Source organism: Schistosoma haematobium, chromosome ZW (genome assembly GCF_000699445.3).
Source record: "Schistosoma haematobium chromosome ZW, whole genome shotgun sequence".
Taxonomy (NCBI): Eukaryota; Metazoa; Platyhelminthes; class Trematoda; order Strigeidida; family Schistosomatidae; genus Schistosoma; species Schistosoma haematobium.
In genome coordinates, this window is record NC_067195.1 from 79,285,787 (window position 1) to 79,299,994 (window position 14,208).

A 14,208-nucleotide genomic window follows, 5' to 3' on the forward strand; every position below is an offset into this window, starting at 1 on the left:
GGACTGAATCCTATCGATCGATTAGTAATATGGTCCACAGATTAGTTGATTTAACGTCGCGTGATTTATGTTTCTATATAGTCCAAATTGCATAGCGGTTACGTTACAAACAATAGAACTAAACGATATCTAGTTTCAAATCTCACTTCCTTCATGATTGTGGATGTATACCTTAGTGAAGAAAACAATGTCAAGTAGGGCTTCCTGTTAACTTCCTCCAACTACATAACATTCCTTATCAAGGTAATAGTGGCTTAATTTATCTTTAAATTATCGGTTCATTGCATCTCACCTGGTTCGATTTTTATTACTAGTTCATTAGACATCAGTTCAATTATGTTTCTGAAATCTAAACACATGCTTCTATACGTGATTAGTGGTAAGTTAAATCTTTGAACAGTTCTCTAGCTTACATTAATTCTATTTACTCAATATTCCTATTCATAGATATTCATTAATTATCATATTTTATAATAAATTTTTAGCGCCACTTCGAATGTCTGCTACAGCTTTATTTGGTTATCCAACAATTGGTTATGGAAATCCTCCACCTGTACAACATAGTCATTTAACACCAACTCGAGGTATACAACCAATACCTTTAACTGAAACTAGTTCATCATCAATTTGCAGCAATTCATCAAATTTACCATCATTATTTACATCACCAACTGGATTAACTGCTAATATTGCTACATTAGCTGCTCTTTCCGCTGCGATTACAGTATCTGGTGTACCAACTGTAACAAATACAATTACAACAAATGTAACAATTAATTGTACAAAATCTTTACCAATTCTTTCAAATCCTAATCCACTTGGAACTGGTTCAAGTGGTGCTTTATTTAATTTATTACCTTGTTCTCAGTTATCATCATTTAATGTTACACCAATTGTACCACATGTAGTTGTATCGAATGATTCAATTACAATGTCAATACCTAATTTATCATCAAATCCATTTTTATTATCACTTACAGAAAGTGATATAAATCAACGTAATATACAACAACAATCATCTTTAGCTCCAAGTATAAATTCATCGGCACAAGTTACCGCTTTACCATCTTCATCAACATTAATTGGATTTCATGGATTACAATATAATTCAGGATCAAATATCATTACACCTATGGGAAATTATGTTGCATACAGACGTGTTATATCTGTAGGTTTTGAAAAAAAACCTTTTGGTATTTACTTTTATTTGAGATGTTATGTCGACTTATTTACTGTGTTAAATAAATGTCTGGCTTTTTTCTTTAGTCAAGATTATGTCATTCATTATATATACTGTTCTGATAATTCGATTGTATTTGATGTTGGTTTCATTATAAATTATCACAATATGTTGTATTTTAGTCATTCCATATCAAATTGTTAACCTTGACACTTAGTACTAGCAATTATGCACGGCTTTTCATCAGGTTGGAAAATCCTAGTGACAAATATTGGCGGTTTTAAGTGTGTGATAACAGAAGGAATATTGTAGAAATTGGGACCGGTTTTTCAAACTATTATTAATTATAATTTCGATATATAACTACTGAGTAAAAAGATTACTCACGATTTACTATTTCTAGCTTATCACAAGTCTTTTACTCACTGTCTCCTCTATTCACAACCACTTTTGACTTATTTATGTATAATTGTTATTTTATGGTATGATGCGGTATAGTGTGTCTGCGCGTAAACTATTTCTGTTTGTAATATAAATATAGTAGAGACTGATTACTACTTCTAGACTCAAGGCAGAGCATAGAAAGAAGCTAGCAAACAGTAGACCAATAGAAATCTAGCTGGCGGTTCAAGATCAGTAGTGTTGGTTGGACATGTAATTGGTCAGTATGGGGACACTGGGCTGTCGATGAAATAGTTTGCACGAAATATACTGAATTCTAAGTCTGATTGGTGGCTTGGCACGTGACATTGGTCAGGGGTAGTAGAACATGATAAGTTCAGATAAGTATGTTGATTATCGGCTTTATACTTGATAATTTCGATTAAAAACCGGTTCCAACTTCTACAATATTCGTGGAGTCATAACAAAACTATTTTCCGTGATCTTCAAAATGTATTCTGGAACTTTATTGTTTTATAAAAGGTTTTACGCGTTAAAAATACATGTAGCATTACAAACATGCTCAAAGTCTCTTGGGTTTTACGTAGCAATAAGAAGTCTTAAAATGGGGTGGAACACATGGAGAAAGATTTCTGAATCTCATCTTCTTTATTAACCTATTTGTACGGAAATGTTTACAATCCATTAATATTATTATTATTACTCACGATGATTGTATATGCGTACAATTAGTGCATTTCTGTTTAATCTTTAAATATTTCAGGTTCCAGAAAGTGTGATCAATATAATCCTTGGTCATCAAGGTCGATCTATTATGGATTTACAATTATTTACTGGTACTGCCATACAAATATCTCAGAAAAGCACTTATTTATCTGGTACACAATATCGTACTGTCACAATAATTGGACCACAAGTCAATGTACAATCAGCAGCTGATGTAATTGAGCATATAGCAATTATTGAGCATATGAAACGAGAATCTGGTTCATATCAACAACATTCATTGTCGTTATCACTTCCTGGTAATGGTAGTAGTACTAGCACTGTTGGGCGTCCATGTAATGTTAGTGGTGGTCAACTAAATTCGGATTATTTTATACACTCTGGAATATCACATCCATTCACATCATCGACATCATTTTCATCATCTTGCATTAAAGGAAATTATCCAGAATGTCAGTCAACATGTTCAGCATCGAATACTGGTATATCATGTCCGATAAGTATGATTAGCTCACTTCCTTTGACTACTTGTATAACTACTGTTAATACTGCCAATAGTACTAGTGGTAGTAATATTATTATTACTGGTTTGTCTTTTCCGTCATCGTCTTGTGATACTGCTGCTTCTGCTTCAAGAAGATCTGGAGGAGGGAGTGCTGGTGTTAGTGGTTTTGGCGATTCACTGTCTTTTCAAAGTTCAATCGACTCAGTATCTATGTCTGTAACTAAACGTGATGAAACAAAGTAGTTTATTAATAATAATACTATCGAATCATTAGAATTTAACAAAATAGTTCTATCACGATTAACACTACTTATAATCGTAGTAGTAGTAATTACTGTTGTAGAGTATTAGAAGTAGTTTTTTTTTAAAGAATAACAGTTAACACCGGTGGAATGTTAATAACATAAAGCTAGACGATCCGAATTGAATTGATAAACTAAATCACACACACACACACAATTTATATGGTTTCAGCTTTACACTCTATTCGTCTTTCAATGAACACAAAAAGAAAACCATTTGATTTTATTTGTTTATCTATTTATTTATGTAGTAAACTTATTTTTCTGTTTTACTTTTTTCTTGTGTGTGCATATATATATGTGTATTATGTAATTTTATTGATTTTAACTTCTATATAATTTGGTGTCACTTTGATTATTTAATGCCTTCGGTTCCTTCACTCCGCCCCCCTTCGTCCATAGTCTCTCTCTCTCTCTCTCTCTATATATATATATATATATATATATATATATATATATATATATATATATACTCGTATATGTGCATAACCGAACGTTTTTTTGTATCCCATTTGTCTTGGGTGTTTCAGAGGTTACATTGATTATTGCATAATTTTTTCCTTGAGGTTAATAATTCTCTTAGCGCCATTTTATATACCTATGACTTTTACGGCCCTTCCAATTAAGATTATTTATTACTATCGTTATTATTTATTATTTTTGGTTTTACATGAGTAAAACTATTATCTATTATATATCGTTGAATATCGATTTTTTTTGTTTTGTTTTACTCATTCTCATTTTATTTATTTTTTTTGTCATTGACGGGCCGTTTGTTTTTTTTTTTTAAAATTATTTTGCGGATGGGAAATTGTTTTTCTTTTTAACTGGATTATTCTATATTTATTTATCATTAAAAGATTTACCTTATCCTTATTTGAAGTTCCATGGTCTTTATGAATCCAATTCTTATTATTATTCGGTCATAGATATCTGTGTTTGATGATATAGTCGTTATGATATTTCTAAAACTATTGTCAATGTCATTTAGTGAACATTAAATGGTTTTTTTTTAAACTTAACCACCATAATACTACTGAACAATTGCTTTTCTTTCACATTCTTTTTTACATCTATTAACCTTAGTTTTATGTTTTGTTTTCGAAATAAATCAATGTAGTTTTAAGATAACAATAACGTAATGTTCATTCGTTTCCCTTGATATGAATGCTAATTATATGTTTACAAAAAAAATGAGATAACTGTCAATGTTTGACTGTTATTCCTTAATTGGTTTTCTTTTCTCATTGTGTTCATGCTACTATGCATAAATTTGGAATACAGAATTGTTTATATATAGTTTATTAATAGTGACATTGTATATCAATAATCTCTTTATTGGACAACTATATTCAATATATATCGTTACCAAATGATGTAATCTGTTTATTTAATGTTTAATATGTAGATAGATAAATTATCTGTCTTTTGTTGAGATTATTATTCTTGGTTTCATATTGTCAATTTCATCATATAAAATTATCCGGTGTATTTTCTTTTCCTCTTTGTTATTTAGATTTGTTATCTTTCCTCTTTTTTTTCAGTGCTATTTGTGATTTAATCTTTATGTATAAGTCTATTTGTATAGTGATTTGTTTATATACGAGCATTGTCTGAAAGATCTTTATGTATTATGTAAGTGTACATGTGTATTTATGTTCACATGGTAGTATATTTACTGCTGTCCAGTTGCTCGTTGTTTTTTTTTTAGATCAATAAATTTCATGAGTGGCCACCCATCAATGATAGTTTCATTTAATTGTTCTTAATTGTATACATGTACTGTGTTATGTAAATGGAACATTTGTATTCAGTGTAATTTCTTTCTTACATCTGTGGTAAGCACAAGTCTATAGCTTCGAGAATAAAATCATTGTATTTTTTTACTGAATGTACGTTTACTACTGTTTATTTAGAAAGTAGTATAACTTGCTTTGCGAAAGTATTCTGTTTTTTTTGTTCGTCTATTTAGTTCTCGTTGGTTTCGTGTTATCTTAATTTAGAAAGAAAATGAATATTCTTTTTGATTAGCACAAGTCTTATACAAAAATCACGTCTCATAAACTATCTATTGATGGGAAGTAATACTGACTATATTTTTTGTCCCGGTTCTTTTGCATTGTTATTCTTTATATCAATATTTATGATACTCCATAATCTGCTGTGAATTTATAAGTTTCTTTGTTTGTTTGTCTGTTTTTTTATTGTAAAATAGATGTCTACCTACTTTTAATTCTATTTCGATCATGAACTTTATGGAATAATTCCCCATCACTCATAGATTACAGAATTTTTCTCTTCGATTCCTTTTTTTGCTGCAAACTATCTAAGAAACTTCCATTTCTTCTTTGTTTCTCTTAGACATTTTTTCTTAATTTAAAACTATTCTAATGATATTACAATATAATGAAAGAATGTTCCTTATCCTCATTACTCTGTTCAGTTGTTTTTTTTTTGGAATTTGATTTTATATAAATGATTTGTAGGAAATGAACGGTTTACTGAAATGTTTTCTTTTTTGTTGTCAATTCGAGTTCATTAATTCATCTTGATGTGAATAGATATTTCTTTATTGTGTAGTTGTATTAATGATCAATTGTTGTCATTATTATTATTATTATTGTCTTATACAAAATACAGATTAATGTTCTCGTTTGATAAACATTTTGTTGATATGGTGATTATTACTGATTGTGAATTATAGTCAATAATTGTCAATGATATTCAATGTCAGAGATGCTAATGTTTCTTTTTTATTTCTTCCATATATATATATGGTACTTTATTATCAGATTCATATCCAAAATAAATAGAGAAAAAAAATGTATGTTCACTTTACAATTATGTATTGTCTATCATGAAGAAAGTGTTTTAAAAGAAAATAGATTGTTATAATATAAACGCTTTTTTTTTGTTTCTTCAGTCCAATAAATTACATTATGAGATGGTGGAGAAGATTTGTAGCTCAAGTGGATGATTTTGATGGAGTTTTGTTCTCTGAGCTGGATGGTTTGGTCGTGGAGTTTTCATCGTTCTTCTGAACAACATCATCAGCACAAACTTCAGATAGAAGTGAAGTGTTCGGATTTCTCCATATGTGGTTCATAGCTTGTTCTGTGCACGTCGACGTTGATTAGTTCTTATTGGCCTTAAATTTGTCATTGTTCACTTCTTTGTTTTGGTTGTGTTCCCCATTGGTTTGATTTTTGTTCCTATATTTGTGCATGATTTTCCTGATTGGTTGATAAGTTGGATAGATTTCAATATGTTTGTTGATTTCTGATTGACCTGAGTGCCAGGCTTCTAAAAATTCTCTGGTGTTTTTGGAATTTCCTCTGTCCGAGATTTCCACATTTTTTCAATAGAATGAGTGTCCGCAGTTGTCCACATGTATTGATATAAGTGAAAAGTTCAAGTTTTTTTCTAGGTTTTTAGTCACTGTGATACGGCAAGCCACGTGACTACTTTTTTTCCAAATTATGGGGATGTAAGAAATAATAGAAGAGAGGGAATTATTTTTAAAATATAAAATAATGATAATAACTTCATTCCATATGTAATGTTTGTATGAATCTTCCCCATTGATTTTTAGGACTGCAACAGAGCAGTTACTTTTGGCATATGTGCATCGTGTGTGAATGTCCAGAATATTGTCAATGAGTCACAAAGAATTTGAGGAGAGATGGATGATGGCTAGCAGTGAAATTAAGGACATGCGTTTCGTCCTACTTAGAACTCGTTAAATGGATATACATGCATCCTGTAGTTGATTTCGGTGTTTGGAACAAAGTGTACTGAGTTCGAGTTCCGAAGTGAACATAAAATCTTGGATGCAAGTACATCCAGCTGATGGGTCCCAGATATGATTATACGTGCGTCCTTGATTACACTGATAGCCGTCATCCACTTCTGTCTAATATTGATATTGATTTAAGGCTATGGCAAAGATAATGATAAGACATACTTCTTTTGTACGCACAGTTATGTCTTCATCTCATGGGTGGCAAGAGCTTTTGTTGTTTTAAGTAGTTGGATACGAAGAAATCGTGGTAGAATTAATCGAATTCTATAAGCAACTTTAAAATTAATTTGTAGATCAATGGAGTGGTTGGGATTAATTAAGTTTTCACAGGTGCAACTTCTAACTGCTTTGCTCTCATCCTTGTAGTACCACACTGAGATATGTCCTTGTATTTGAGACAGCAAGCGCTGACTACGGACAATGTACCTTGCTTCACAAGAGCAAGTGAACTGATAATTGATGACTGATCTAAGTTATTTGTTTTCTAGCTAAGATTGGACCCAGTGGAGACCTCATTACAGTTCCATCTATTTGAAAGTTAGCTGCTAAAATTATAATTTTATAACCATTTAAAGATTTCATTCGACGTGAATTCATTTAAAGTTATCAGTTTCAAGATGATGAAGTTTCATTCACTTAAAAATTTGTTTTAGTTTCAAAAACTGACAGGAATGTTCCTTCGTATCATTTTTCAAAAAAATATTGTGATATTTCATTGTGTGTTTGTTCAAATATAAGAGTTGTCTCGTTTAATAAATGAAGTGGGTGGTACGACCACCAATATAAAAAGTATGTCATACCTCAGAAAGCTTGATTTGTAGAGAAGTTTCCAATATTTGAAAAGTTACAACTTAAATCACTCGACAGTGTATCGACGTGTCACTAAATCATAGTAATTGCAACTAATAATACATTCCCATTATATCCGATTTCAAAGTGGTGGTTTGTTTTAAACAAAGATGGATGTTTGCTAACAGTGAAATCAAGGACGAGTGTTTCGTCCTATTTAGGACTTGCCAGGAGGATCTACCTGTCCAGTTAATAGTCACTGATTCGCTCAACGAAATGAATTTTAATCCTTTTGTTTTGGTTGTATATGAAAAATACGTTAGGCCTTGAAGCGAACGGTACTGAGTGTGAATCTAGAAGAAAACATCAACTCTACGATGCAGGTATATTCATCTGAAGAGTTCTAAGTAGAACGAAATGTGTGTCCTTGAGTCCACTGATAGCTACCATTCATCTCATTATAATGCTTGTACCTCACTGACAACATTGAGGCAATCCACAAATATGCCAAAAGTGACTGCTCTATTGCAGTCCTATACATCAATGGGAAGAGTCAATACGAATGAATAAATGTTTTGTTTGTATGCAAAAAATATATTATCTGATATCATACATTCGGTCAGCCAACCGAAAGATAAACGATATTGTCATTTTAAAAAAACAGATGTATCATTTATGACTAATTAGTATCATTACATTCTTTTTATTTATTCAACGTTTATTCTCTACATTGAATTGGGCATATTATTTCGTGAAATAGTATTGAGCAGATATAAGTAGTCGAGAAGTTCGTGTATCTAGGTAGCTGCATAAGTGCTGGTGGTGGCGTGAGTGATGAGATCGATTCACGTATAGTGAAAGCCAGAGAGGCTTATGCTAATCTGAGCCATCTTTGGCGCCTTCGTGATGTCAGTCTGGCCGCAAAATGTCGGATCTACAACGCGTCGGTGAGAGCAGTTTTGCTCTATGCTTGTGAAACCTGGCCTCTCCGAGTTGAGGACGTTATACGACTCTCTGTGCTTGATCACCGTAGTCTCCAAAGGATTGCTGACATCCAGTAGCAACACCATATCAGTAATGCAGAGGTTCGGCATCGTGTGCAGAGACGATAATTCAGTTGGTATCACTATCTTGAAACATCGACTTCGGCGACTTGGACATGTTCTACGAATGTCGTCCCAGAGAATTCGTCGCCCATTATTTGCCGACACTGGAACTGGTTGGAAAAAGGTGGTCAGTGTATGACACGGTGTTGTGGTATGAAAGAAAGCTGCACAGGACTAGCTTCTGTTTGTCCTTCACGACTCCCTGGTTGGGATCCTATAGATGGTGCAACACAGTGGCTAGAGACGTTATCAGATATGTCTCAGAATAGAAGAAAGTGGCGATCCTGCTGTAATCTTTTACTTTCTTCATAAAAAGTAACCGTAACTTTAACTGGAAGAATTCTTTCTGATTGTATCTTTCTGTTTCCCCTATTATTATTATTTCACTACCATAAACTAATTTCTGGTCGTTATTATCCTTTTTTTAAAGACGCACCTTACATTCTTTATCTCTTCCCATTCTCATTATTATTATGTGGCGCATAATATATCTGGTACCCTGCCCCCTTTGTACCAATATTTATGTGTTCAAATAAATAAACATTCTTTACATAGTTGTATACATTTATATTTACACACAAAATTAACTATTGTACAAGTAAACAAAACACAAACAATCTCATATATATTCAAGAACTGACATGATATATGATATAATATCTGTGCTAGAATTCATAGAATATAAAATTTCTCTAATTTCTTCCATTGTCAATAATTCCAATGATATTGAAGGTAATGATGATGACATTCTTGTCAATGTTTCATTACATATAATAGATAGTTTATATAATATAGGACAATTATTTACAATATATTCTTGCAATACTTTATTATTATTCATGTTTATAAGTGATAAGAATTTAAACAAACCTATAAATGTTTCAATATAACACATTGGTAAATTTTGTTTTAAATATTTCCAATAAATCAATTGAGACTTCAAATGATCATTTAATGAGTTTAAGATCTTGATCCAATAGAAATGATCTCTATCAGGATCACATATATCACTACTACTACTATTATTATTATTATTCATAATATTCATACTAATATATAATAAACGCATTACTTCCTTAGTACCTAATTCTAAAGTGAATACTTTAAATAGAAAACAATCAATAAAATGATCTAACATTTGATGATTAGATTGTTGTTGAAATAATGATATATTGAAATATTGTATAAAATTAGTTAAACACCAACATAATTCAATACCACATATAGACCATGAACATCTAGATTGATAATACCAATGAATAAGTAATAAAAAATTATTGAATAATTGATTACATAATATAACAGAATTAATGAAAGATGATCTGATCTGAATCTCATCACGATCATGATCATGATCATAACATATACAACCAATAATACGTATGATATAGAATATACATTGTGATATCAATGATGGATAATCTAAATTCGAACAACAACAATAATAATATAAACATTTGCCTAAATATAATAAACATTGAATAAGATTGAAATGAATTTTATGAAAATAAATTTTTAAATAAGAAATTTTAATTAAATTATATAATAATTTTAATAAATCATAAAGAAATAATAATAGATCATAAGAAGAATTGGGTGTACAGTTTTTTGTTTTTAAAAACGGATCATCAGTAATTTGTTGATCTTGATTAAGAAAATCGAAAACACTTTGATCTCTACAACAGAAAGAAAGAAAGGAAGAAACAAAAACTGATTTTGTTATTTTAGATGGAATCAATAACACAAACTGATTAGATTATATATTAAGTTGATAAATGTTTGATCAGCTTTAATCGGGTTAATGTCTATGGAAATCTCTGTATGGATTGAAAAAGCTTGTTTGAATTTTGCCAACTTACATTAGCATTTATGACGAAGATGGAATATCCGTGTATCAATTAAAGAACGAGTATACTGAGTGGCAGTTCGTTCTTTTCTACTTTACGGCTGCGAAACATGGCCATTAAGAGTAGACGATACTCGTAAGCTACTAGTATTTAAAGACAGATGTCTTAGAAATATTCCTCACATCTGCTGGGATCACCCGGTAAGTAATAGTGAGGTTAGACGCATAGTATTAGGGAATGATGGTTAATCAGTTGATCAGGTTGTGAATCTTCACAGACTAAGATGGTTGAGCCACATGTTACGTATACCTCAACACCGATTACTATGACGCGCAATGCTCACTAGTGTAGAGGATAGTTGGAAGAAAGTTAGGGGTGGCCAAACCAAAACGTGGCATCAGTCCACAAAGTCACTAACTTCTAGTCTAAGCAATGATGGTAGATGCAGACTACTTGGTTGGGGTCCGCGTGACTATTGTAATCAATGGTTGGAGACTCTGTGTGACATCGCTGAGAATCCATCACAATGGCGTAGGTCTATATACTATTTCTCTTCCTTTAAAATAAGAGATTAAAATCGCTTCATATCTTTCTTTCTACGAACTAATTCTTTCTTCCTGTACTATGTCCCTATATGTTTTGTAAGTTGATTACTGAAGTCGAATTGGGCGAAGCAACATCCAAAACCAATATTCAATGAATAAAAGACAAAAACTCAAACGTTTAAGCTACTTAATTAAAAAGGCTTCAATAATATTGATGTCCATTAGATTCTCGTTACAACATTCAACTGTATATGTAATATTACATTCCAAAACAATTACATAGCTTACAAATACATCACTGAGTGGTGTATTTCCATTCAATTTGATTACTTAAAATAAGTGAATAGTTTTACATAATTTATTGAATAAACATTGATCTGAGTGATAACTCCATCTAGTCATTTATCCATACTAATGAATAGAAGCAGGTTGAAATATAAATACGTACTTCTCTTTAATAGTTTATCGATGTTTTTGTTTTCTTCTTACATTTATCTCTTTATGGATCATATACTCATAATAATCTATCAGTCATATACTCATTCTTTTCCTATATATTCTACAATCAATAATCTGAAGAACATTGAAGTATAATTTAAATGATATGATGAGCTGATTCTCTCTAACAAATTTGACATATATCAGGAGCATGATTTCAGTAACATATTTAATTTAGATATTGCTCTTCTATTTTTCTCAATATAATACCAGGAACTGACCACATCTAAACAACGATTGTTTCATTTTAGTGTAAGATTTCCAAGGGGGGTCTCTACAGGCCTCGCTATGAGTTCTTAGCCTATAGACCAGTAAGCTGACTTTCAATGATCCGCATTTCTAACATCAATCAATTCACACGATCGCGCGACCATTACTCATTATCACCAGTGGGTAGCTTACTCACTTGGGATGATTGAAAACTACTACTCAAGCTTCGTACTAGAACTCCAGGAATTACCTCTCGAAAGTAGCCACTAGTGGGTACGGGCTTATTACTATACACCAGAGGAATATTGAGATTTTGAAATTACGTAATATACATCACGAATATCTATGAAACGTAAGCTATAAGTTACTAATAAACAAAACTTTAAACAATATATATATATATATGATAAACCTTCTGACTGAACGGTCAAATCGATTTCCTAAGCTCTTCTAATAAATCCCAAGTTAACTCTACACGACAATTTGAATACGAGAGAAAAGGCGCAAAATATGACAAAGAATGCCTTACTCCAAGCTTAGTTTATGCACAGCGAATTGAGGGTATCTATGACATTTCCGATGGCCTTGGACCTCTAGAAGGTTCCGGAACCCTACTAAATATAGTAGCAGGACAAGTAATCATCCAGTCAGAAATGTGACAGGTGATTTTTCACTTTCTAGACGTTTCCCAACAAAAAATTCAGTTCAATGCTTATTGTATAAAATGTTTCTCAGTGTTTTCAGGGCCCCCTCCGAGCGTTTTTAAAAGAATATCCTGGGTCTCCCTAATACATATACTGAAAGTAAACTGAAATCTGTAAGTATTTGATAGATAAGAATAAATCTACTTAAGGCACTCTTTAAAGAAGTTCAATAAAGTAAAAAACAGTCAATATTCAATGACTTTTATACGATAGCCGGTAAAATAGGAGTTCAGCAAACAGGCTTTGGAGCATTATTAGCTTCCTCTAGTATATATATATTCATCAAAATATTGACGGAAACACATAATCAAATATTAACCTTTCTAATTATTTATTAGCTAATAGATATGAATCAAGGCGGGTGTTCAAAAGCATTATGATAACATGAAGAAATAATAATGCTCACAGTAAATGAAATACTCAAATAACAGAAACAGTCCAGAAAAATAATCAAAATGATAAAATCAAACAAAAATTAAGTAGCATTGATCCGGTGGTTGAAAGAAGAATAGATTAATGAAAATAATTTACAGGTCAGAAATATGAGAGATAATTGTCCACATCTTTAAATTAATTTGCCCTTGTAGTAGAGGTTACATTGACCGCACAAAGCGAATACTTTAAAGATGCATCTCAAAACATTTCTAAAGGACGGAATGAGAGGTTATCACTATTTCAATACAGTAGCACATTATCAACTCGGGGAACGTTACTCCATACTTGTCCTTTAAAATAATCTTTACGGTCAAAAGAATTGGAACAAATGAAGGTCGAATGAAAAATCTATCTACTACTAACACGTTTGCGATTCATCAATTCAAGGCAGAACTCTGCATACAAAAGCGATACATCCAATCTCTCATCCTTCCTTTCACCTGATTCCCTTCCTCAGCATGTTAAGTTCTTCTTCTTATTCTTATTATTTTATAATTTTTAAAACTGTAATTAGTTATCATTGCCTTCTGATATTTTTAATTATCATTATTCAATAAACACTGTGACCTTTGTGTTTGTTTTCAATTTAAGTGGATAATTATCTCCCATTTTTGCTGACTTGTAAATAATTTTTTATGAGGTAGTATTGAATTAGTCAATAAAATTAACCTCTTGCTCATTAAAACTTACATTAAATTATTTGTGCATGCAGGACACAACCAAACTTTCCCGACAGCCAAACATAAATTCATGAATCCATATTGTATTATGGCAAGAAATTTATCCACTTCTTGTATTCTAATTTTATCATCCGATGATGATGTTGTTGTTGTTGAGGATAACAGCACTTGTACTGATGGCAATCTCATTAGAATTATTGTTAGAAGATTCAAATGTGATGATAAAATATCCAAATTGAGAGAGTCTTCAGCATCATTAATGTGTTTGCTTAACTGTTTCAATAATTCATATGTGCCGAAATTAGATGATTCAACTAGGAAGACTTTAGGTAGTAATCTATGAAGAACCTGATATAAAATATAGGATGAAAGATATTGATATCAAGAATAACGAATTATTAGTAGTTTTTGATGTTACCGCTTTATTTGCTTTCAATGAAATAAAGTCAGGGAAGAACACCATATACCTAATGCTAC

General features: G+C 31.5%; 2 protein-coding genes across 3 annotated transcripts in view; one reads left to right on the top strand and one right to left on the bottom strand.

Moving 5' to 3' along the window:
- The window catches only part of NOVA1_2 (RNA-binding protein Nova-1), a 46,627-nt gene extending 40,615 nt beyond the window's left edge, over nt 1-6,012 (top strand). For both annotated transcript variants that reach the window (XM_051212401.1, XM_051212402.1), the window contains 2 exons: nt 486-1,168; nt 2,346-6,012. In XM_051212401.1, coding sequence (XP_051072582.1) covers nt 486-1,168; nt 2,346-3,056 — 1,394 coding nt within the window. In that variant the 3' untranslated portion in view covers nt 3,057-6,012. The remainder of the gene's footprint in view (nt 1-485; nt 1,169-2,345) is intronic.
- A 3,419-nt stretch (nt 6,013-9,431) lies between these two features.
- The window catches only part of MS3_00004477 (uncharacterized protein), a gene marked incomplete at its 3' end in the record, with an annotated part of 41,100 nt that continues 36,323 nt past the window's right edge, over nt 9,432-14,208 (bottom strand). Inside the window, exons 5-6 of the mRNA XM_012936602.2 lie at nt 13,742-14,079; nt 9,432-10,488 (exon numbers count right to left, since the gene is read on the bottom strand). Of these exons, the coding sequence (XP_012792056.2) occupies nt 9,432-10,488; nt 13,742-14,079 (1,395 nt within the window). The remainder of the gene's footprint in view (nt 10,489-13,741; nt 14,080-14,208) is intronic.